The sequence below is a fragment of the Myxocyprinus asiaticus genome, chromosome 1 (assembly GCF_019703515.2).
Source record: "Myxocyprinus asiaticus isolate MX2 ecotype Aquarium Trade chromosome 1, UBuf_Myxa_2, whole genome shotgun sequence".
Taxonomy (NCBI): Eukaryota; Metazoa; Chordata; class Actinopteri; order Cypriniformes; family Catostomidae; genus Myxocyprinus; species Myxocyprinus asiaticus.
Genome location: NC_059344.1, coordinates 48656262 through 48683385, shown reverse-complemented (window position 1 = coordinate 48683385; position 27124 = coordinate 48656262). Strand labels below are relative to the sequence as shown.

At 36.5% G+C, this 27124-nt stretch overlaps 1 protein-coding gene across 2 annotated transcripts in view; it reads right to left on the bottom strand.

The window, feature by feature from the left end:
• Nucleotides 1-3579: 3579 nt before the first annotated feature.
• Nucleotides 3580-27124, bottom strand: part of LOC127448362 (leucine-rich repeat-containing protein 4C-like) — a 48305-nt gene continuing 24760 nt past the window's right edge. The window contains exon 2 of one of the 2 annotated variants that reach the window (XM_051710834.1): nucleotides 3580-8871. In XM_051710834.1, the coding sequence (XP_051566794.1) occupies nucleotides 6926-8821 (1896 nt within the window). In that variant the 5' untranslated portion in view covers nucleotides 8822-8871 and the 3' untranslated portion in view covers nucleotides 3580-6925. Of the gene's footprint in view, nucleotides 8872-26651; nucleotides 26985-27124 lie in introns of those variants that run through there. The other variant, XR_007898511.1, reaches the window with a different exon arrangement.

Here is a 27124-nt window from a genome sequence, read left to right as displayed (position 1 = left end):
TAGCTTACTGACTTCCTGAACTATGTTGAATTATTTTTGTATATAAACATGTACTAGACAGACATCTTTGATCATTGTCATGCATCTCATGCCATTTTTAAAAGATGCAGTGTTAAGTTACAGCTCTAAAAAGGAGACCTCGTTCTGTTTCATTCAGCTGCACTGCCTCTTGCTGTTTTGAGCACAAATGTGTCCTGGGCGCGTTCTTGCACCCATCTGTGCTATTTTTCATTGTTGGTGTGTGAAAACATACACTAGATGGACATCTTTGACCGTTCTGATGCGTTTCCGGCAATGTGTGAATCAGTGCAAGATGATACTGTATGTGTGTGCCTTGTTTCACTGTGCTTTGGACTATGCATGTGCATTTTTTTGGCTCATATAAGCATGGATTGCTTGTGAATCAGTCATAATATGATTCAAGCTTTGCAAAGGAACTGTTATTGAAGGATGGGGCAGTTAAAAACACTATTGGATCCGATCGCAAAACCGTAAGTAAACAGTTTCATTCATTAATATTTCAAATGTCATGACTGTTTGTTAGTCTATGTTGCTGCTGTGCTTGAGTGAACAGATTAATATATTCAGATGCAATGTGTTTGGTGTGCGTTATGTGTAAACCCTGTAATTTAGCTTTATAATGTTGTGGAGCTTGTTCATTCTCTTCAGACTGAGTTTCAAATATGGCTGTATTCAAGGGGGTGCATGATGTTACCCAATCAGGACAGTGGGCATTTACATTGAAGTTTAAAGGAGGCACCAAAACAGAGCCTTTCAGACAGAGGGCCAGATACAGGGTGGAAAATTATATTATGTTTTATATTTCTAACTTATGACTATGAAAAAAAAAATAATAATTACTTGCGTTATCAGTGGACCTCAGGGAACATTATAAATTTATTAAAAATAAATAAATAAAAAAAAAAAGAGTATGTCATGACCCCTTTAATACAAATCAACACAGTAACAACAGGCAGCATGAACTCCAGTGGATAAATTCATATTTTCAGAAGCAATATGATAAGTGTGAGTGAAAAACATATAAATTTGTATGTCCTTTTTGCTATCAATCTCCACTTTCACTTTGTTTTTGGTGATTCACATTCTTCATGCACATCTCCATCTACTGGGCAGGAAGGATAATTTATAGTAAAAAAAGGACTTAATTACACTATGTAACACAATTTTTGTTCCTGGGTAGTAAGTGTTATTTCCTAATTTCTTATGCCTCAAAAGTATAGAAAATGGCTATTATTCCCCACAAACTTTGCTTTTGTGACCAGGACAGTGATATTTTGAAATTTACCTATTTCCAATGAGAAAACAGGCGAATTTGTCTTTTTGTTCACATAAAGTCAGAAAAAACAACATATGAATCCAAATTAACATATATTTATACTAAAGTAATACAAAAATGACTACAAAAGATTTAGAAGTGAGTAGTTTTTCGAGATTTACAATTATACTGTAAATCACTTTCACGAATCAGCTCCCAAATGTACTCATCATACTTCAAGGCATCCAGCAAGGTCTTCTTTGAGGTGCACCAAGTGAGCCAGGGGAAGAGATGGGTAGTTGTTACCATTATGGAACAGCACGGCTTTAAGGCTCCTGGATGAGCTGTCAATGAATAGGCACCACTCATTCTGGTTACAGGCGATTCCGATTGCCTCGAACAGACTGGTCACATTGTGGCAGAAGCAGAGCCCATCTTGATGGGTGAAGAAGCTGGAAAAAGGTTGGTGACACTTCCTCTGATCTGCGACTTGCACACTTTCATCCAACAAGTTCCACTGCTTGAGCCTAGACATCAAAAGCTCGACATTAGACTTAATGAGACCAAGATCTCTAATCAAGTCGTTGAGGTCTTTTGGTTGGGGTAGTATAGGTTTCTCTCCTCAGCTCCATCTGAAATTGTCATCTGAATCTACAACATCTTCCTTGCTCTCTGACTTGCTGCTCTCTTCTAAAGACGGCTGGCAGTGTGGCACCGGGGCGATGGATGAAAGAAGGTCTGGATACATGATAGCAGGTGCATTCTTGCCGGTCCGACATTTGGAAGGGTCCACCATGCAGAAGTAGCAGTTGCTTGAGTAGTCTGTGGGTTCCCGCAAAATTCTTGGGATAGCGAACTTCATGGCTCTCCTTTCCCCTCTGTACCATCCTACAAAAATAAATGTATTTCACCCATGACGAATGTGTAAGAGATTCTCGATTCATTTTTCATATATATTTTTTCAATAGCACTGAAAATTTTAAAACATTTTAAAATTAAAAACTTTTACAATGTAAAAATTTTATAACATAAAAGTCCGAGCAACAATTGTCCATCTTACCTTCCAGAGTTTTTTTGCAGTGCTTGCAGGTGAAATGAGGTGCCCAGGGTTTGTCTTAATCCCCAACAGGCATGCCGAAATATGCCTTGTAGGCCTCACACATCTTAGCAGATGCTTCCACGGAGTACTTTTTCGCTCTTGTCTTGATAAATTGGCCACAGACATAGCAAAATGCGTCTGCCGGATGCTTGCAGCCTCTTGATGCCATCTCAGAAAAATGCAGATATGTATTCACTTAGGCAGCTAGAACTAAACTGAACTGGTGGGCTTAAGGCCCCTGTATTTATACTACTATTTATATTACTGGAAAGTTCTAGAATGTTCTAGAAGTTACTCCAAGTTTACTCAGCACTGAATCTATCTGGAATGTTCTGGAAAATAGGTACATTTAAAAAAATCACTGTCCTGGTCACAAAAGCAAAGTTTGTGGGGAATATTAGCAATTTTCTATATTTTTGAGGCATAAGCAATTAGGAAATAACACTTACTACCCAGGAACCAAAAAAAAAATAAATTAAAAAAAATAAAAATAAATTTGTTACACAGAGTTATTAATCTGTTATTCACCCACACTAATCATAATGCATCTGAAGATATAGATTTAACCACTGGAGTCGTATAGATTACTTTTATGCTGCCTTTATGTGCTTTTTGGAAATTGAAAATTTTGGTACCAATTAAATTTTATTTTGAGGACCAACAGAGCTTAAATATTCTTCCAAAAATCTTTGTTTGTGTTCAGTAGAAGAAAGAAAGTCATACACATATATGATGGAATGAGGGTGAGTAAATTATGAGAGAATTTTTATTTTTGGGTGAACTACTTTTAATAAATAGTTAGAGCTTATGCATTTCAGGTCCCATTTACATCTCACACTACCTGCGAATGTTTAGGACATGAGTCGGAAACATTCCCATTTATGTTAAATATTACCCTGACTTTGAAATAGCTTATTATAGAGGGTATAAACTGTAGTTCAATACTTAGATGAGGTTAACATCTACCCCTGAGAGCAAAAGCCTTTCTAAAGTATGGCTGTTCTGAGTGTGATCCGGCTGTTATTCATCTAAAAAAAAAAAATTACAATTCATGTTTTTTTTTTTTTTTTTTGTATAGGTTGGAGAAAATCAAATGAAGAAATACAGACATTATAGGTTTTGTTTAAATGATCATTAGTCTCCAGCATATAATTTAAAATACTGAAAATATAAAGTTTAAAAGTCCCCACACTTTACACTTTAGAAAAACATTTTATTTTCCTTTACAGCATGTACTGTATGAACTACAATCTCTGGTATTTATTTATTTATTTATTTTTTTTGTCCATGGTTAACGCATAGTTAGTTGTATTCCCATATCAATATGAACCGATCAGCAAATGTGTAGTTTGACAGAAATATTATTGGTTATTTTCAATAACAGTTCTTGTAGAAATATGCCAATAAAGAGACATTCCCTTGCCAAATAATAATAATAATAATAATAAATCACTACAGTTCAGCATAGAAATCTAAAATGAGTCACCAATAACAAACAAATCACAAGAAGAAAAATAAAGAGAATCAGTTTAGTTCAGCATCACAAATTTTCTATGTGGGCCATGATCAATGATCAATTATCTAGTCATAGGAGCTTCTGGGACTGATGCAGTGCTCAGGAACACTGAAGCAGATAGGAGCAAGCTAGCATTCATGTACAGACCCTCTGAAAACACAGACATGTTCATCTATTTATTTATTTTTTTAAATGGCTCAATGCTGTTTTTCTATTGTCCCAATTTATCCCACATATTATGTACAATAAAAGTGGATACAAAAATGTATAATAATAATAATAATAATAATAATAATAATAATAACATAAATACTGGGAAGCAACAGTTTATCACTTTGTAATACTCAACATGTGATTAAAAATTATCTTCCATTTATGAATGGCAATGAGGGTGAATGTGAAAGGCTGGGGCCAACAAAGAAATAAGCATGTATAACTAAAGGAAAATTAAATGGGGAAAAAAAGATTTAAAGAAAATAACATTTGTTTACTTTACTGCAGAGGATCCGATAAGCACAAGTCACATTCAGTAGAAGACGAAGTCAGTGCTTAAATTAAAGATTGATTGTAATCTTCACTCAATATGTTTTCTGATGACATATCTTTTTAAAATGAAACTAGTCAGCATGTGATGAATTAGATGTATATCTGTCATTTACCTTTCTTAAGCCTTTGACATATTAACCTATTAGGTTTTTTTAAGGAGTTGACTGGTGAGACCAGCATCACATCTCCTTATCATGCTATCCAAAATGATTTCAAGGGAGAAGTGAAACCACACCTGTGAAAAACAGTGTGGTTTTATGTAAAGGGTTCTCAGACAGCATACAACATGCCCTCGCCACACATTCTACACACATGGTAAAGTCATTTTAGTCACCAGTGTACATGGTAGACATTTGTGGCATTATTTTGATTACCACAAAAGTTAGTTTCAACTTGTTTTCTTAAAAAAAAAAAGAAGAAGCAAAAATCAACATTGCAGTGAGGCACTCACAATGGAAGTGGACAGGGCTAAAACATTAAAATACCCACTCAGAAAAGGGACTCTCCTCATCACTACCAGTGTGCAGCATCCACCTGGATGATGTGGCGGCAGCCATAGTGCGCAACAACACCCACCACACACCAGCTATTAGTGGAGAGGAGAGTACAGTGATGTAGTCAATTCATATATAAAGGGGATTATTAGGATTGGGCCATTATGAGGCCATGATGGATAGAAGATAGTGGGCAAATTTGGCCAGGACACTGGGGTTTCAACCCTACTTTTTACGAGAAGTGCCTTGGGATTTTTAATGACCACAGAGAGTCAGGACCTCAGTTTAACATCTCATCCGAAGGTGAGACAGTATAGTGTCCCTGTCACTATACTGGGGCATTAGGACCCACAGAGACTGCAGGTTGAGCACCCACTGCTGTGCTCCCTAATACATCTGCCATCAGCAACCTTAGTTTCCCCCAGGAGGTCACCCATCCAGGGACTAGCCAGGCTCAACCCTGCTGTGCTTCAGTGGGTAACCAGGCCAGAGCTGCAGGGTTACATGCTGCTGGCTACTAAGTGCCTCACAGTAACCTTGATTTTTGAAGAAAAGGAGGGACGCGTCATAATTATTTATTATGGAAATCAACATTATGCCACAAATGCTGTCGATTAAACTAAACTTATAATGAACCCAGAAAATTCCTTTAAGCTCTGGGCAATACTCTGATTATAAATTTTGTCCAGACAGTGTATTTTCTACTAGGTCATTGGTTTCCATAGTGACATTAGCAGGCTACATTATATTTCATTATTTATTTCCTCATGGCATTTTTGTATGAAGCCCCCCAGCACACAATCTTAGAAATAATATTCCCTTGTCTTCAGCCACTCATGGTTATTTCATGTCTTGCATGCCATAAAATGCTATTTTATCTCAGTGTTTTGGATTAATGTGACATAGTACATGTGGCATAAGCCAATGATTTTATTAGTTTGATGTGCACTAATGTTTATAATAGACTGAAAAAACTGACAATCTTGCAAACCGATTTAAAGATTTGAGAAACACAAAATGGTGAATTTCAAATGCCAAAATGCTAGACTTGTAATAACTTGAGGACAGGAATTGGAATGTAAATATGTTGTTCCAAACCTGTATTTATTTCTTCCATGCAACACAAAAGGAAATGTTTAGGAGACTTTTAGCCTCAGTCACCATTCACTTTCATTGCATCTTTTTTCCATACTACAAGTAAATGGTGCCAGTCCCAAACATTCTACTTAACATCTCCTTTTGCATTCTACATAAAAAAAGTCAAATAGGTTTGGACCTAACATGAGGGGTAAATGGCAAAAGAATGTTCATTCTTGGGTGCACTAAACCTTTAAGTTAATTGATGTATGTGCAAAGCAGTGGCCTCTAAAAGAACTCAACATATTTCTGTTCCCACTAGCTGAAATTGCAGCACAATCCAGGCTGTGACAATGAAGGGTTTTTCCTTTTTTTGTTCAGTAACAGGATTTTTTATGGGGAAATGTAACCATTTATAAACCTCTTTAGAGTTGCTGCATCCATCAAGCTTGCCTTTCAAATCTAAGTGCTCCATGCAATTTGAAGTCTGCTGTTGTCAGTGGACAGTTTTTGAATTTAGGATTCAGTTTCTCAAAAAACAAAAAACATATTGGAGCAAAGGGATGTAATATCCCAAAATGGAAAATCCTGTTGTATCATTGCACTCATAAGCATGGCAGTTGACATTAAATCTACCAGCACATTAAACTAAACAATTTATTCCCCAGTTTAAAAAATGTAGAAGCAAAAAGGAGAAAAAGAAGATATTAACTTTTTTGTAATTTCATGATTCAGTCACTTCACATATCTTTAAATAAATAAGATTTGTAAAGACACTTGTTAAAATAATACTTACACCCTGGCTCTTAATGCCCTGAATGTCTTAACACACACTGCCATCTTCATTATGACAGCATGTCCACAACCACAATTCCAACATCATTAGTACATTTCAGATCACCCAACTTAAAGCATGGTCATATTTGTGTCTCCTGTACGTTATCCTTTGAGCTGGCTTGGATTAGTAAAGGTTCATGCACCGAACTATGAAAAGAGCTGAGAGCGGACACATGGTTATACACAGTTTTGTAGGAGTTATAGTGGTTGTAATGCTCATGCTCCAGGGGCTGAAGCGTCAGGTGACTCTCCATGGCTGGAACCCTCGTCAACTCCTCGTCTACATTGATGATCTCGATGGAGCGGGTCGGCCCGTCGTGATCCTGCTGGTGGTGCTGCTTGCGCATCTTATAGAATATTATGAGCATGACAGCCGCCATGAGTGTGATAGCCACAAAGCAGCCAATGATGATCTTGGTGGTTTTCATTACTTCCTCCAAACCATTGAGAGACCCATCCATGTCTATATCAGTCACAGGAATGGTGTATGCTCTCTCTGTAGCAATCGGTGTTCCCCTTGTGGTTGAGGAGGATCCCCAGCCAAAAGATGGCTGCACTGGCGTCCGACCCTCCCCATCGTTTGGGGTTTCAATTGATTCTACGGTGACCGTAGTGAAGTAACTGAAGCCACTGTTGTCAATGGATGTCACGTTGAGGATAGCAGAGGCTGAAATGTTGCCCAACACGTTGCTTACCATACAAGTATAGGTTCCTGTGTCCTGGATGGTGACATTGGTAAAGTTTAGTGTTCCGTCATTTTGGACGGAGATGCGCATTTTTAGTGCCCCATGTGTGATGATGGAGCCATTTGGTGTTAGCCAGCTGACTGAGGTCACTGAATTTGTCCGACACTTGAGCTCCGCTGCCATTCCTTCAGTCAAATTGAGGTCAGCAGGAGGCTCGACAATAACAGGCGCATAGCAATGAAAGTAGCTCTGGTCCAGCTCACCAATGTAGCGTCCTTTGAGGCTGGATGGGGAATTACAGCGGGCACAACAGCTGGTGTTCGTTGGTACAGTCTCTCTCAGCCACCAACTAAGCCAAAGGATGTCACAGTTACAGTTCCAGGGATTGTGGTGCAAATGCACTCTCTGAAGGTGGTGCAAAGGTGTGAAGAGATCATGGGGCAAAAAGGTAAGGTTGTTGTGAGCCAGGTTGAGTTCTCGTAACGACTGCAGGTCGTCAAAGGAGTTACGCTCTATGGTCTGGACTTGGGCATGCATCATCCACAGCTTCTGAAGGTGTATAAGGCCCTTAAAAGAACTGGGTTGAATCACAGTGAGCTGATTCCCGGACATCTCCAGCTCATCCAGGCGTATCAAGGGCTGAATGTTGGGGACCTCTTTGAGGTTACACATGCCTAGATTCAGGTAGCGAAGGTTGCTTAAGCCCTGAAATGCTCCACTCGAGATGTAGGAGAGACGTTTTAGCTCCCCCAAGTCCAGCCTCCGCAGGGAGGGCAAGCGACTGAAGGCATCAGACGGTATGCTCTCAATAGGGTTATTCCTAAGCCACAGCTCTTTCAGTTTCGAAAGATACTCAAAGGCGCCATTTGGGATGGTTGTGAGGCGATTGTCAAAAAGCTCCAGTGTGTTAAGGCTGGTCAGCCCATTAAAGGCGCCAATCTCAATGTTGCGGACGTGGTTTCTGCTAAGTTGAAGAATCTCTAGGTGTCGTAGATGCTTGAAACTATCTACTTTGATGACTTGGATTTGATTATCCTGAAGGTTTAGATACCGTGTATTGGTGGAGATGCCATCAGGGACATCCTTTAGCCCTCTGCGTGTGCAGATGACCTTACTAAATTGGTTACTGCAGGAACATACAGAGGGACAGGTTTGGGCTCGCACCAATCCAGCCACAACGAGCAACTGCAGGGCTAAAAGCAGGAGAAACAAGGGGTCAAACCAAGCCCCTTTCCATCTAGGACCTCTCAACATCTGGAGCTGATGGTAAGAGGTCATCTTGTTCAACATTCATAATTTAATGCCCACAGATGTTCTCTCCCCAAACATTTATAGGCAGTCTGAAAAAGAGACAGAGGGAAAGAAATCTGTTAGCGAAATGTGCTATGTTGAAGTGTGAAACAGCATGAAGACAGTCAAGCCGAACATCAAATTCAGATGATCTTCTGAATGCAGAAAACCTCTATTGTCAGAGACAAATATCAGAAATTCTTATGTCCAATGGATCTGCATGTACATTTCTTAACAAGTTGCCCTACAGAAACATTTTGGTAATTGTTATAAATGTCAAACAAAAATAATTACTGCAGCTTCGAAAAGGTACTTGTATATTGCAAAATCTAGTTTTACAATGTGGCTGATAAATTTGGCACCGTTACTGTCACAGTTGTTTAATGAGACTGCACAGAGGACCACACTTAAAAAGAATGCACAGAACAGATGACTGAAAGATGTAATTTTCAGCACTGTATCTAAAATAAGCAAGCTTAGTCAAGTATATCACTTTGGCCTTCAGAACTATTTTCTGTGTCCCTAATTTCTTAACCTAATGCAGAGTGAATCTCTGATGACAGCAATCATGGAATGGTTTGCTCTCCTGTAATTTTCAGAGGGAAAAAAATATATAATGTTAGTTTCAAAAGAAAATAATTAAAACTATTACAGCAACATCAGATTACAAGGGAAAAAAGTTATTATCAGAGGACTCCCTGGGCTTTTCAGAGATACCAAATATTTGAGAGTTTGGCCATGACAATTTCCTCTCCTTGGCCTAAAAATATGTATTGAAATGTATCACAGTTCAATTCAGCATATCAAATACAATATGAATAAAATATTTTTTTTTTTTAATAAACAATTTTTATCATATGTATTTTATGCACCAAACACTATATTGACATTTAAAAAATGGAAATTGTAAAACTTTTTTTCCTGGGTCTCAGGAACTGAGGTAAGATGACATCATAGCTTGTAATGTAAAATAATGCGATCTTTATAATGGCAGAGCAGGCTGCATATATGAAAATACACAGAAATATTAGTTCACACTTTAAATATATTCTATAAAAAGTGTATGTCAGAATTTTCAAAGCTCAGTGATTAATTATTTTTTATAGTGGGCATGGATGTAATGTAATGTTGATTGAGTGATATACCTCAAAAACATATTGTATCATATTTAATACATGTAATTTCAACATGCTTTAAAAAAAAAAAAAAAAAAAAAATATATAATTTTTTTTTTTTAACCAATCATAAGTTGCTTATATTCAGTAAATAATTTTTTAAAAATATCAGTAACAATTAGGGCTGTCGATTTAACACGTTAATTCAGTGCGATTAATTTTATAAAAAATAATGCATAAAACATTTTTTTTTACGCAATTAATCATGTCCCCGGACCGTAAAAAGGAAGATTCCTGAGAAATTCAAGCTTGAAGTACCACCTGTTTTCTCCAGGGTTCAGTAAGCGAAACCTCAGCTGTATAGGCAATGCTAAGCTTATACAGAGAACAAAACAACCCTTCAGCAGACAGCATACCACGAGGATACGTTCTTGCGTTCAAAACACAGCTTGATGGAGCGCAAATCCGAACTAAGGGAGCTCAAGATGTGTTCTTCTAAGTATTAAACTACCTATAACTTGACACAGCCACCGTAAAATTTTATGTTTATGCGACTCAACCAAAGTGAGACGCTCCAAAAGCATCTGTCTGATGCAGGTGTACACTGACGGGTCCTTAGACAGGCCCTCATAATAAATCTCTGACTGATTGACAAATTCAGTTGCAAAATGGATTGCTGTGAACTGTATGCCAATGACTAGCTTATGTTCAATAATTTGCAAATAAACAATACATTGGATTCTAAAGCTGATTTTTGTATTGTCTTATCAAACTTCTCTGCCACAGTAATGTAATGCATTTTAATTATCAGAATATTTTTGTATAATATTTTATATATACAGTATATATATATATATATAATATATATATATATATATATATATATATATATATATATATATATATATAGTAAATATTTAAAGTTTACTATTTATAATTATTTCATCATTATATACTGAATTATTGTTATTTGAGGGCCTTTCTCAGCAAATATTTATATATGATTGGCAGCCCTAGTAACAATATAATCATTACAGTCACTTTTACTTTATTAAAATAAGCTGTCATTTATCCCAACATAAAGAGTCATTTTTTTGCGGAAGATCGCCTCCATTTTAAATAGATTGATATAAACATTGAAACCTTTTTTTTTTTTTTTCACAAATAACCACTAGATTGTGCCATAAACATATGAAACTTATATACCATCCATTTATTTTTGCTTTTCAGATTGAACAGAGAGTGAGACAGGAGCTGTCAAATGTTGTGTATCATAATTACTGTGAATTAAGTCAAATTTCCCTCTTGAAAGAAGAATAACACGAAACCTACATAGATTTTAAAACCTGTTTGTTTACTTGATAGCTTGATAACATTGTGCAAACAATTTAGCTTAATACCATTGTACAAACAGTACAGTGCTGTGAAAAAGTATTACTGATTTCTTCTATTTTTGTGTACTTTTCATATTAAATTGTTTTAGATCTTCAAACAAGATATAACATAAAACAAAGGCAACATGAGTAAACAAAATACATTTTTCAAATATATATATATATATATATATATATATATATATATATATATATATATATATATATATATATATATACTGGTGGCCAAAAGTTTGGAATAATGTACAGATTTTGCTGTTTCGGAAGGAAATTGGTACTTTAATTCACCAAAGTGGTATTCAACTCAACACAAAGTATAGTCAGGACATTACTGATGTAAAAAATAGCACCATCACTATTTGAAAAAGGTCATTTTTAATCAAATCTAGACAGACCCCATTTCCAGCAGCTATCACTCCAACACCTTATCCTTGAGTAATCATGCTAAATTACTAATTTGGTACCAGAAAATCATATATTAAACACTGCTGACAGCTATTTGGTTCATTAAATGAAGCACAGTATACAATAGACTGGCATGTCTTAAGGTCAATATTAGGTCAAAAATGGCAAAAAAGAAACAGCTTTCTCTAGAAACTTGTCAGTCAATCATTGTTTTGAGGAATGAAGGCTATACAATGCTTGAAATTGCCAAAAAACTGAAGATTTCATACAAAGGTGTACACTACAGTCTTCAAAGACAAAGGACAACTGGCTCTAACAAGGACAGAAAGAGATGTAGAAGGCCAGATGTACAACTAAACAAGAGGATAAATACATCGGAGTCTCTAGTTTGAGAAATAGATGCCTCACATGTCCTCAGCTGACAGCTTCATTGAATTCTACCCGCTCAACACCAGTTTCATGTACAACAGTAAAGAGAAGACTCAGGGGTGCAGGCCTTATGGGAAGAATTGCAAAGAAAAAGCCACTTTTGAAACAGAAAAACAAAAAGAAAAGGTTAGAGTGGGCAAAGAAACACAGACATTGGACAACAGATAATTGGAAAAGAGTGTTATGGATCTTAATCCCATTGAGCTTTTGTGGGATCAGCTAGACGGTGTGTGAGAAGTGCCCGACAAGACAGCCACATCTATGGCAAGTGCTACAGGAAGTGTGGGGTGAAATGTCACCTGAGTATCTGGACAAACTGACAGCTAGAATGCCAAGGATCTGCAAAGCTGTCATTGCTGCACGTGGAGGATCTTTCGATGAGAACTCTTTGAAGTAGTTTAAGAAGTTCTGAAATGTTTTTTCAAATTGTAATAGTAATTTTTCACATTATTAATGTCCTGACTATACATTGTGATCAGTTGAATGCCACTTTGGTGAACAGAAGTACCAATTTCTTTCCATAACAGCAAAATCTGTACATTATTCCAAACTTTTGGCCGCCAGTGTATATATTTTTATTGAAGCAAAAAAAGTAATCCAACACCTATATCACCCACGTGAAAAACTAACTGCCCCCATAAACTTAATAGCTGGTTGTGCCACCTTTAGCAGCAACAACTGCAAGCAAACACTTCCGATAACTGGAGATCAGTCTTTCACAATGCTGTGGTGGAATTTTGGCCTACTCTTCTTTGCAGAACTACTTTAGTTCAGCCACATTGGAGGGTTTTTGAGCATGAACTGCCCATTTAAGGTCCTGCCACAGCATCTCAATTGGGTTCAAGTCAGGACTTTGACTAGGCCACTCCAGAACTTTAATTTAGCTTCTTTTGAGCCATTCAGAGGTGGACTTACTCCAGCCTGATCTCACAGTGAAATCGGAAAGAGTAGATCGACTTTTCTTTCATCAAAATTGGTATACAGTATGTTGACTGAAATTTCGAAACACTGCCCCCAGTGGCCAAAGCAGTAAGTGTTGTAGGGCATATGGGCACATCTCAGCTCCATTTATGTCCAGGAGAGGTTGCCAAAAGCTAGTAGTGAAGCAAGTTGTTTTCAGATTTACAAGATATTATACAAACAGTATAGGTAAACACACTGAAACCACTGCAAACATGTCTGATAAGAATCCTGCATGTCAGCTCGTCGGCAAACAGTTGCCAATCCTAGGGTACCGGAACTATCAGAAACATCATGCCAACTTCACGTGTGATCATGTTGCTTACTCTTTGGATCATTGTCTTACTGCAATCCAGTTGCGCTTGAGCTTCAACTCATGGACTGATGACCGGAAGTTCTCCTTTAGGATTTTCTGGTAGAGAGCAGAATTCATGTTTCCCTCAATTACTGCAAGATTCCATGGCCCTGAAGCATCAAAGCATCCCCACTCCATTCACACTACCACCACGCTTGACCATAGGTATGATGTTCTTTTTGTGGAATTCTGTTTGATTTACACCAGATGTAACGGGACCCCTGTCTTCCAACCAGTTCCACTTTCGACTCATCAGTCCACAGAACATTCTCCCAAAAGCTTTGAGTATCATCAATATAGTGATTTCTACTCAATTCACTGATGACATAGTGATTTTTGATCACGTGTCACTTAAGGTGTGTTTATGAGTGTATCAGATGACCCCTCCCCCTTTGCAATATGGGGCACCAGTTAAGAATACTATCTTAACAATTTAAGAACATTCCCAAAAGAGCTGTTCGATAATTTAGAATTAATGTAAACTAGAGGGAGTTGGTCAGCTAATTTATCTGCAGGATTTGTGAGAGTCTGGACAAGTAGTAGGGTCTTTGATCATCAACACAATGAAGACACAGTTGTAATAAAATTAATGACATTTATTAACAATAGATATGCAAGAGTAAATACCACAACGATTAATAATGCTAATAATGAATATGCACTGCTAAAGTATAATAAACTAATAACCAAAAAGGAAGTACTGAATTAGACAATAAAACAAATAAATTATTTGAACACAGAATGGATAAATGCAATGTTGTTGAACTGAATGTAGCAATGGAAGAGAATTGTATGGGAATTCTCCTTATGGGAAACCACCAAATGGCTCTGGCAAAATGGTGATAAATAATGCTTATTTATAATTAAACAAATAATATACCTATTATTTGTAACAAGCTGACCCCAGGTAACTGTTATCTAAGCAAGTTAGAAAAACATATGCTGCAGGTATAAACTAATGCCAAGGTCTCTAGAAAGAGGTTTGGTAAGTTTATATTTAAGTTCCACACAGTCGGGTGATCAGTCCGGCAGTAGAGACGTCTTCCACTGGTGATGCGGGTAGCATGCAGTGGGAAGGGCGCAGAGTTGTGATCCAGTAGTGGTTACCACGCTGGGCTGGAGGATGCTGAACTTCGGTTGTGCCAAGAGGGTCCTTAAAGAATGGACTGGGCAGCTGGGTCAGTTGAATCTTCACAGGGTCCTTTGCAGGCTGGCTGCATCACTGAGGAGCCGTGTGGGACAGGCAATGTATACAGATGCAGAGGTCCTTTGTGGACTGGGCTGCACTGCTGGAGGAGCCGTAAGGGTCAGATAAGGTCCCTCAATGCTGGGGCCCTTTTTCAGCTAGAGTGCAGCCGAAAGCAATATAAAAGGTTTTGCTCGCAAAAGCTTAACCTCAACTATCTTGTAGTCTCTTTCCTCATCAGGTCAGAAACTCAGGACGTGGTGTGTCTGTTAGTGTCTCCTTCCCCATCAAGTTGGAAACACAGAACAAGGGTGTGTCTACCCGGGGGACATATTTATCCCTTTCTGATGAGGAGGAGATTGAAATCTGGTGCCTTTCCGATCCTGGAGTGTGATTGGCCACTGGTGTCTGAAGTAGCCACAGTGTTGCCCACCCTAGTGTGGAACTCATTTGCATATCATAAAGTACAGTGTTAAAACAGTGTCTTTAACTTTTTACCCATGCATTATTTCTTTACCAAACCAAAACAGAGAGATAGAGACCAAACACGGTAAGAAACGGTTAAATCATCCTCCATGCATTCGTTTATCTGTTAATAGGTCTGTCACGTGAACTGTTGTGTTAACAGTCAATAACCATTAACATAAACTGCGCTTTGCATGAAGATGGAGTGGATGTGTTGCAGTTTATATTAATTTAAGGCCTCCAAGCATAGGTATGAATAGACCTCTGTGGCCCTCCACTGCTGCTGCATCTGGAAGGTCCTGAAGGAATTTTTATGGCAGTTCTTGCCTAAACCTTAGGAATGAGTTTGGTGGTTAAAGTCAACCTGTAGTCCAATGAGAAGTCCTCTCCTTGATGGTGGTGGGTGCAGAAGGTCCCCCTTCCTGCCTTGTAAGAGGTGTCTGGCAGTTGTCTTAGCATCTTATCTGATGTTGTTGAACATTTGTTTATGTTCATTCACCAAGGATCCAATCACAGTGTGGCACATCTTCTTCCACACTGGCAGTTAGAGAGGGGCCCTGCCATAAACTGGTCCCTGGAATGCCATCTTAACTGATGTTCACCACATCAAGGTGTGTTTTTGCAAAATTCAGACAAGCATAAATGTTCTTCTGGGTTAGCAGTGGTTTTTGCCTCGCCACCCTTCCATGGAGTTTTGTAGTGGAGTCATGAACAGTGACCTTTATTGATGCGAGGGAGGCCTGCAGTTCCTTGGATGTTGTCCTTGGCTTTTTTGTGACTTCCTGGATGAGTCATCGCTCTTGGAGGAATTTTGGAATGTTGGCTACTTCTGGGAAGGTTCACTACTGTGCCAAGTTTTCTCCATTTGGAGATAATGGCTCTCACTTTGGTTCTTTTGAGTCCCAGAGCCTTTGAAATAGCTTTGACCAGACTGATGTATTTCAATCACCTTTTCCACTCATAATTTCTGGAATTTCTATCAACCATGGCAAAGTGTGCTACTGGGTGAGACCTTTTAGCCAACATCATGCTGCTGAAAAAGTTCTATTTAAGTGTTGATTTGATTGAACAGGGCTGGCAGTACCCAGGCCTGGGTGTTTCTAGTCCAGCTGAACCCCATGATGAATGCAGTTTCATAGATTTAGGGATTAGAAACTTTTTCACACATGCCCAGTTGGTATTGGATAATTTTTTTTGCTTTGTTTACTCACATTGCCTTTGTTTTATGTAAGATTTTGTTTGAATTTTTGAAAACATTTAGTATGAAATATACACAAAAACAGAAGAAATCAGGATGGGGCAAATGCTTTTTTACAGCACCGTATATGGTCATTCTACGACTATCATATAATGCAAGTTATAACTACTTACATAAGCATATGGTTGTGTGTATACTGGAACATTTCCGTGTCTACCAACAACATAGAATGTCAGTGAAAGCTAGCCAGCGCACCCTCATCCACTTTTATTAATTTCTGGCTTTTTTCATTCAGGTTCCGGGGCTTTTGTAGATCAGTGATTATATGGATCGATCAGTTGTCTGCATTTTTTCACTTTTCTGGGTGCAAAGAGCAAAATGGCAGGTTTAAATATTTGAATGAATATCAGATGCTAAAACTACATTGAATTATAGTCCATAACAGGAAAAATACTCTAATGTCTGTTGTTGTTAATGCTTGAGGACTTGCTGTTGGCTGTTGTCATTGCATAATTAATTAGATACATCTGTGCAGGTTATGGGGACTGTTTGGGGGTGTTATTAATTAACATTTAAAAGTTACTGGGGGTTATAGTTATGTTTTAAGTTCCTTTTAATGTTAATTATGTCGTTTCATGTTATGACATAGGTTTACTTTGTAGTTACCCTGGGTGAGATTAGTGATCCTTTGAGTTAGATGTGATACTGTTTGAAGAAATGAATCATTTTAAAGCATTTTGGAACTTTGAGTCCAATGAATTAATTGTTTCGTTAAATGATTCTATTTATTGAAGTGCTCAAAATGCCACACACTGGTGATACCTGCTGGTGAACTTGATTGATCATGATTTGGCTAGTGTGATACATGCATAGAAACATTGATTCAAAACAAAAGGTTCATTAGGATTTTGAAGCTTTACGAAAGGAGATTCTTAGTTGCCTGTCACTTGTTTAAATTTGCTGAAGCCTGACCTATAGGTTGCTTGAGTGAGACATCAGTTTGATCATTATTATCTATCAAGAACAGGAAAGCAATGATTCAAAGCAGCTAGAAGTCACTCCTTTTCAGTCAATTCCCATGCTATACTACTATTAATGCGTGTGCCTGACGTCCGCATATTTTTTTATGTCAGCCGAAGTTCAGTTGAGGTGTAGGCAAAAATTGCTGCTCTATGAAACTAAAAGTCAAATTACCAAAACAATTCAGTAAGTTAAAACACATGGAAATTGCATAAGTTACACATTTACAAGATTAAACAAGCTTTCATGTAATTAAATCATTTTATTTCTAAATCTGTGAACACAATGCAAAAGTAAATTAAGGTGTGTTTTCAAGTAAAACAGTCTGAGATACAGAGCTTTCCAATCAGTATGGCAACAACTGTAGTGGATTAAAGTTAGGCAGAGTTTTTAGTTCACCAGTAATACCCCCTTAGAAACTTCAATACACATGAGTGGGCTGCATGTTGGTTGATACACTGTATTAAAAGTGCAATAATTAATGTTCCAGGTGATCTATTCTTCCAACCATCCATCTTCCATGCCTAAAACACAGTCTCAAGATAACATCACTCTAGGGACTTTTATTCTGCCCCACTAAAATGGCACTCATGTATGGTATTCAGACAGCCACGCTTAACTTGTTTCAAAGGATTTGGTTATTTTATCCAAAGCTTAACTCTTAGGGTTAACATTAAAATTCTGTCATTGACTTTTGAAACTCCTATGATTTTCTGTCTTTTTTTTTTTTTTTTTTTGGGCAGAAGGTCCAAGCTGCTCTTTCCCATACAATGAACACTGATTTTTACTGCTAGACTCCAAAAATTACAAACCATAAAATTTGTCCATTCTACTCGCACACAATACAATGTAAAAAGTGGTAACCTGCAATTGTCACCATGAATTATTTCTACCTGATCTTACCTTTTAAAATTAGTTTTGTTGGTGTCAGGTTGGTTCGGACACGTTAAATGATATTTTTTACCACAATAAAATCAGTTAATTAAGATGTTACCACATGAAGCACTTTCTTAGGTTATCATTTTTTTCCAGTGTATTAAAGTCTTCTGAAGCCATACGATAGCTTTGTGTGAGAAACAGATTGAAATATGCAATTCCCTGAAAATGTTCAATTCTGCTGTGGCTCTTTAATCTCATTCATACGCATGTAAACATTCAAAATCTGCTGCGTCCAGAAAAGTTCTGACAGGTTTCAGGACAATGATGTCAAATGCCATTGGCTTTTGCACATCTTGTGACCAAATGCATTTTTAATTCATATTTTTTTCTGAATGTGATTTAAGAGCTGCAGTGTGGGGAAGATTTTCAGCAAATAACTACTTACATTTCCCACTGTGCCGCATACAAAAGGTATTTTATGGCTTTAAATGACTTGGAATTTAGTGCATGAGTCATACAGACTACTTTTATGCAGGGGCATCTGATTTCAAAACATCTGAGGCAAAGGCCAAAAGATTAGAGGCTGAGGGTATCCACTTCCAACCCCTCCATTTATTATTATAATTATGAACAAAAACAAGTACAAAGATTTTCAAAAATAATGGGGAAAAAATAATAATAATAAGAGTATATCTATATTTTGTTTTCCATATTCAAGGGGTGTTTCTAGCCTGTCATCATTAACACATCAAGCCACATAGTCCTTATTATGTAGCGGGGTTTGGTAGCATGCTCCACCGTGAGATTTTTTGGTAATGGGGTGGGTGATATGACCAAAATCTTATATCACGATATCACAATTTTTATAGCATGATAATGATATATATATCACGATATTGTTAAATTAAAAAATAAAATAATAAATACATTTAAATTGGTTTATATATTAAATAACCATACTGTAATGCCTAGTTTTGAAAAATCCAGTCATTGAATTAAATACTTTATAAATGAAAACTACATCCTCTTATATATTTTTCTCTTTATTTGGAACTTGACATAGTCAGAGTTAAAAAAAAACAAAAAAACATTGGTGGAATTCAAAAAGTGGTAATCTACCTTACCACAGTGCTAAATTTCACATTTCAGTCTAATGTTGTTCACTAATATTATTATTATTAAAACACTTCATTAGGCTCTTAATGGTTTAAGTAATCTGTATACAATATTTGAATATCTGAAAGCAAAGCTTGTTTGTTTTCTAATATCTAACATCATTCAGCTGAATTTTATTAAGGGTGATGATATGTAGTTTAAAAAATCTGCATGACAGATGACACAAAATGGTTGGCGCATGACACATTATTTTAGCTGTTTTGCACGTCAGTGTTGGTTAGAATGTCAGGCTCAACGGTACATGTATCCTCGCCGAACCGAATGGATACAGGGCCTTCGGTACGGTACACGCAGTCACAAGAATGATTACATATCTTAGCATTCGTGAAACCAATATTAAAACAACATATAACGAACAACACAAACCTTAGAGAACTAAAATGAAAAAAAGATTACAACACAGGACCTCATGGAACCAAAACTAAAGAGAACAGAGTGCCAGACAGTACACTAGAAACTCTGGATCAGATAAATGCATGTGAATTTTATACTAGCTAGCTCACTATTTTTCCCAAGTATGATGGAACTAAACAAAATATAAATATGTCGGACTTAAATAAGCCAGATATTGAAGACCTACCACCATCTCTAAAATCTGTTGTATGGAGCAATAAGGTTTTGCAGTAAACTACAGTAATACTGGGCAACAAATAGTGAACAGGATGAAGGCTGTGTGTCGGCTCTGTTTCACCGATGTCGGGTATGTAGGAAGCACATCTAACATGATGACTCATTTGTGGCGACATCATCCACGTCTCTTGAGCTTACGGGAGCAAAGCATAAACAGCCTGTGCAAGTTAGTCTCGCCACGGCATTCAAGCAGCCTCTCGCTGCAAGCTCGGACAGTGTTAAAGCAATAACAAACACCATAGGAGTATTTATTGCTATAGATATGCGACAATACTTAGTCGTAGAAAACACAGGATTTAAGCATCTGCTTAACATGCTTGAGCCCCGTTATAAACTTGAAAATTGAATAAGTACCAGTGGTGAGTTGAAAGGCAGAAATCTGAACTGCTAATGTCTTAATTTTGTTACAATTATTATTATTATATATTTTATTATTATTTATGTTTTTATACAATGTGCATTTACAATAAGACGCTCTTAAGTTTTATATTGTAATTTTGTTGAAGAAATATGCATAGTGCAGTCATGTATAAATGAGCCTTCACAATAAGAATGGTTGCCCATCAGCCACTATGTTTTCAAAAACAATTATTTAAAGAAAGATTTTTATTTCCCCTGCTGCATCGAAACAGTACCGAACTGTGACCCCAAAACCGAGGTACATACCGAACAATGAATTTTGTGTACCGTTGCAGCCCTGCAACTCATGCTGGAAATTATATATATTACACATGTACAAAATACAATATAACACACATTCAATGTACATTTTGAGATATTACGAAAAACACTTGTAAAGTTACAAGGTTAAAATATATCAGAAACTCTCTAAAATATGTATGTTGATCACACATGTAGCCAATCTTCTTCAGTGTAAACACATATAATAATAATAATAATAATAATAATAATAATAAAAACAAAACAAAAAACAAAACAAAAAAACAAACTGGTTCTATACTGGAATCTATTCAATAAACTTTAATGTTTGTGAATCTTATTTGGAGACTTATTTTATAAATAACTTCCATTGTATAAGTTTGACTTGTAATATATTGTATGCTACCAGTTTGTTATGGCTGTTTATAAGAAGATATTGCTTTTTTTTTATTAGAGTAGCGTCTCTAGTTTCTTTGATATGTGGCTTTAAAACATCCGTTCATTTTTCGCACGTCAGCGTGCTGATAAACATGATGTCCACATATGTTGAAATTAGCATCACGTTCCCTCAAAAGTTGAAAAAACATGTTAGTTTTTTTGAACATTTTTCAACATTAACACATCTGTGGGTCAATTCACTTCATTTTAATATACATTTTGTTATTGTTTTATTTTATCACTGTACAATATGGTTCTATTCATTAACATTAGTAAATGCATTCCTCTATATTTACTATTCACTTTCACAATGAGAATAAATGTATTCATGCAAAAACTGAAAAATGTTGCTTTCAGAGGCTTTATATGGAGTTAGGATGAATATAAGATGCATTTCTAACTGTTCTGAAACCAGTGCAGACAGACAGCACACTGGAGGTTAAGTCATTCACTAAATAGGGAGCAAGAGTGCATCCTATAGCTTTCTATGCAGCTATGTGTATTCACTCCTAAAATCTGACCAAATGTTCAGTTTCAGGCTGAGATGATGTTTGGACCACTCAACATGTTTGGCAGACATGGGAGAATGGTAATCAGTACATAGATTCAGAATATTATAATGCAAAATTTTATTATAATATTGTTGGCATTACTTTTAATAAGAATTATTAATTCAGCTTTATAGAAAATAAGCTGTAATGTCTATAACGTCTCAAAAACATGGATAAACAACACTCCTGGACAATATAATAAACTATTTTATGAAACAAATCTGACTTTCTATAGCTTGGTATTACTTAAAATTTCACAGCTTAGTCCTGCTAATTTTCATGAAAACTATTTGCTCTAGAATTATTATTTATTAAATTTGTTTTGCTTGTTTATTAGGTCCTACTAGTTGCAAATCAAAAAGGGAAATGGAAAATGCACACAGCAGTCACGCAGGGGTCTCAGGAGGTTAAGGAAGAATACACACACAAATGCAACCCAAAGTCACAATTGTCTTGTTAGTACAAAACAGTAAGCATCTCACACAGTGCCATCACTGCAAACAAATGCCTACTGTAATGCAATGTAATAAAATGTCTAAAATGTTGCATGTTGTTAAAAACTGCAAATTATATACATTTATACAAACTATATACATAATTTGTTTTTTTTCTTTCTGGGGCTAGAGGCAACATCAAATTGAACTCAGTTATTACAGTAACTAAATCTAAATCTGTCATCAGATCTGTTAACCCTCAAATACACAATGCAATCCTCTGGAGTGTGCTCTGCTTATTTGCCCAAGAAGTATAAAAGGACAAACAACAAACTAAAGTGAGTTGCCTGAGACATGATGTTGGCTCCTCAGGACCAGGAAACAATAGTAAACAGAGAGGATTCTGCTTTTTGGATGCCTGCCAATGCCTTTACTTAAATGGGAAGACTGTGTTGAAGCCAAGGCAGAGACTTTACAAATGGAAGCCCTCTATTTAAATTTACAAAGACTGAAGTGCACTACAAGTACATGTCATGTTCACCTTGAGTAGACAGTAACATTAAACAATGGGATAATACTGCCATTTTATTTTGAAAGAGTGTGATGTTTCATATAATAAAAAGGATGATCCTTGCTATTTATTACTTCACACACACTTCTGTAATCATAAAATGATTCAAATGTTTTATCTCAAGTAAATAAAACCAAAATCTCATGCTGTGTTATATCCCTCTGCGTTAAACAGCATACTGGCAGGACATGAAAATACAGTATATTTATTAAGTGGAAACATGATATAAAATTTAATTAGTATTAAAGCTTCAAAAGGGTATATAATATAATTTAGTTTTCAAGCTTCAGTGTTCTAAACAGAGTGATGCACATCTTTCAAATGATCGAAGTCCTATCCTACTGGTGTGTTTAAACAAGTAAAAATCAATAACTTACTTGCCTCTTAGAAGGGCTTTTCAAGCAGTTTAGCCAGAGAAAATAGATACAAAATGAGAGTAATGCAAATCACTCCCACATAGATCTTCCTGTGCTCTTCTAGTTCCCCTGCACATCCAATAGCAGTCTTAGTCTGTAAAGTAATTTAGACTGAAGCCCATACTTTCACCTTCTAGGGCCAGGTATAATCTCCATAATCACTGGATTGTGACAAACTAACTTATGCTCCGTCCATTATCTTAATGACACTGATGAATAATCAGATAAAATGGCTGTAATCACTTTTTCCCCCTCGCTTGTGTCCGTCTGTGTGGGTGGATCAGGCTGCACAGAGATCTTGTCTGTCAATCTAATGTTCCCACCAAATACCTCTAATGCCCATGCATTACAATGTTCACTTAAGGATAGCACTGGAATCTCCTGTCCTCTTTATGGTAGGTACAATTCCTAGAAATCTATGCATATCTACAATAACAAGTTAGCCCTTGTTCATGTAATTAATTACAACTGATACACTGTAAAAAAAAATGAAATTGCATTTTATCCAGCTTATGGGGGGTTTTGAGTCACAGAAACTCAAAATGTAAATAACTTTGCATCTATATAAAAATGCATGTTGGACCAACAATATTCCCCCAAATGTTGTCCCAACTAGTCAAACGGAGTTGTCTGAATGAATAATTTCATACTGAACAGTGTTGCTGATGTGTGTTTCCAGCATGCATTGCAACATGAATTAATTATGTGGTGAGTGTTATAGTCCAATTTTTTGCTGTTTGCAGACTTTATTTATGCTATTTTTTGTGTTTTTTTGTTGCCACTGTAAGTTAATAGTTGTGTGGTGAAGTTAGAAGCTCATCTTTTAACTTAATGAGGTTTGTTGATTGTCACTGTTATTAAAGTTTGTGTGTTATAGGGTTGAGGTCTATTGTGTGTCTATGTCAAACTATTGTACATACTGCCTTGCTTTGCAAGACAAATCTCTCTCTTCAGAGGAAAAGATAGCAGGTAACTTCATATAAAAGTCATTTAAATGGTGGCAAAATTAAAGTTCTCATATTGCGAGGTGTTAGTTGGCTGAAATTGAAATGAGTAGTTCTCTAAACAAGAATTTTTACATTTAGTGAACAAACAAATTCACATTGACTAAACAAAGCAATGTTACTGAGGACAATTATTAAACAGTCATTGAGAGAACCCACAAACCTTACTGCATCATGTTGCGTAAAATCTTTAAGTTTGCTCAACGATTCTTTTTTTACAGTATATTTGGTCATTATATTGAATTCCTTTGGTCATTAGCTCAGCCCAGATTCTCTCGGGCATTCTGCTGAGAGCAACTTTCAAGAATTTGAATTTGAAAAAAAAAAACAAGCCCAAACACAGAGAGAATCTCTTGCTATTTAATTATTTTGCTCGTGCCTATTAAATCAAGAAAATGAAATTGCAATCATTGCTCGTAAACATATTAGCAACCCTCGCTTGGGAAATTATGACCTTCCAAAGTTAATTTAGTCACCTATTTATATTCACAGCAAAAGGAAAGCTTTCAACGTACAATGAATGAACAACGTAGGGAAAATCACCATTTACACTCAGCTCTGCAAAGGGAAACTCTGAGTTAAAGATATTGATTTAAATAAAATCCATTGTCTATATTTATAGCCAGTTGGTAAATCATTTGAAGACCCCATCATGATAGTCTGTTTTATGGTCTTGCAATGGCCTTAAATATTGACTTTAATCATTTATCCATGAGATATGGCATGTACTGTCCTACAGAAGCAGTGTTTACAGCATCAAGCCGTGAGGGTAATTTATTGGCTGTGGGATGGTGTTTTCTGATGTTTTGAGGGCCTTGTTAGCAAAAATATTGCTGCAATTTTAAACTGTCAGGACAAAACTGCATCCCACAGCATTGCTGGGAGAGGGAAAAATGTTGGTTAGTGAAAATTTCATCTACATCTTGATCATATTCTCATCCTGAAACTGTAATGCCATAGAAAATTAAATGAAGCTAAAGCTTGTATACAGCACTGTTGCACCAGTTAACACAGTTACCAAAAGTCGCTTTTGATAAGTTGATGTCGCTGAGGCATTGAGAATAGCTGCGTATTGAAATGTCTGTCTAGCTATTCAGAGCACTCTTCAAGGGAAACAGCAGGACTTCATCAGGTTTGCACATATAATGACATTAGTCATCTTCATAACAAAAGACTATTGTTGCAGATAATGTTTCTGAGGGGAAGTGTACATACAACTCATATGCTGCTTTCCAACCACATGTCTGGGAGAAAATCCATATTGTAATGGGCTAAGGTGTTGAGTAAGAATACAATTACAAGACAAAGAGAGTCTTGGCAGGAGCCTGCCTCGCAGGAAATACACAGCTGGGGGGATGAGGGGGATCTTGCATATTCCCTCATTGTGCTTGGGCAGAATTTTTTTGAAAGGTTTAGAACTCTTGCTGTTTGTTTGTGAGAAGTACTGTAAATGGAAAACATAATTCAGTATTTGTCTTGTATCCAGTAAAAAAAAAAACAAAAAGAAGAAAACATATCTAAGCATCCTAAGATACAAGATACATTTGGAATCAAAATGAAACAAGACATTAATTCTTGTTTTCAGAGAAATTTAACAAAATATAGTGATATTCATGCTTAAAACAAGAAAAAACAAAACAAATTTGCTTGTCATCTTGTAAGCATTCTAAGCAAAGCTTAGAAAATTTTATTAGATTTCTGTGAAAGCAAGACTTAATATCTTGTTTCATTTTGCTTCTCAGGTAAAAAAAAGTATTTTGATATATTTTTACTGGAAAACAAGAAAAAATACTGAGTAAGAAATGTTTTTCAGGGTTGCTGCAGAGTTTTTAAATTTCAAATTTAAGACTTTTTGAGACGTTTAGACCTGAACAAATTTAGAATTAATATTGTATATCCATACCTGAACAAACACACACAGGGCTCTGCATCTTTTCTAGTTTTCGTGAGAGCACTAATTCTAAGCTAAATTTTCGTGCCAGCGTATTTTACTGAGAAACTATGTATAATCTCAATGCAAAATCTAAAATAAGTTCCTGCATTTGCAGTTTAGGGATTCTACCCTCAGATGATAAAAAAAGAGCTATTGTATTTTTAATACAAGCCATGATTTGTGTGTCAGTAGATCAATGTGATTAACAATAATGCTAATAATAAATTTATTTTGTATAGCACATTTCCTTAGCTCAAGAAAGTGGTACAGAAATTAAACATAAAACATTAACCAGAAAAACATAACAAATATAAGGGGTGAAAACCTTCGATTCATGATTCATAGGTATTTGATTCAATTCAAAATGATTTATTTGCATATTCAGAACTCTTCGATACAGTTCAAAATGAAATTTGATTCAATTCGATTAATGATTAGATTCTGCATTTTTTTTTTCATTTATGGGATTCTTCAAATCACCCCACCTCCCCCCCACCCACTGTGTCTTGGGCAAGAAAAAGACAAAATACTTATGATTATAAGTTTATTGCACCAAAAGCAGCTTGAAAGAAAACACATTAAATGCATGTACAGTGCATATAGTCCATATACCACAGCCCCACAATACTGATTTGGCTGCGCGTGCTACCAAAAATGTGGTAGAAAGTTCACAGAAAGCCTGCTTCCACACTGTAACAGTCTAAGTATGGGCAAGGAGGAGGCAGGAACCGGCTGAACAGTAAACATAAACTTTAATGATGTAAATGAACTTAAAACAAACATAAACAGACACACATGCAATGTGGCCGCGTGCGTCCCTCTCTAGAACCGGCGTCTCCGGCGTCCCCGGCCACCCCTTATCTCGCTCTCCCGCTGATCAGCTGATTCAGTGCCGGCCGTGCTCCATCATGGTCCGGCCACGCCCTCCTCCTGGTCACACACACCTAATAGTGATGGGAAGATCGGATCATTTTACTGACTTGAATCTTTGAGTCTCATTCAGCAAATTGAATGAATCTTTATTCAAATCCTTTCGTTCATCTGAGAAGATTTAAATTAAAACGTTACATTTTCAATAGCCAAA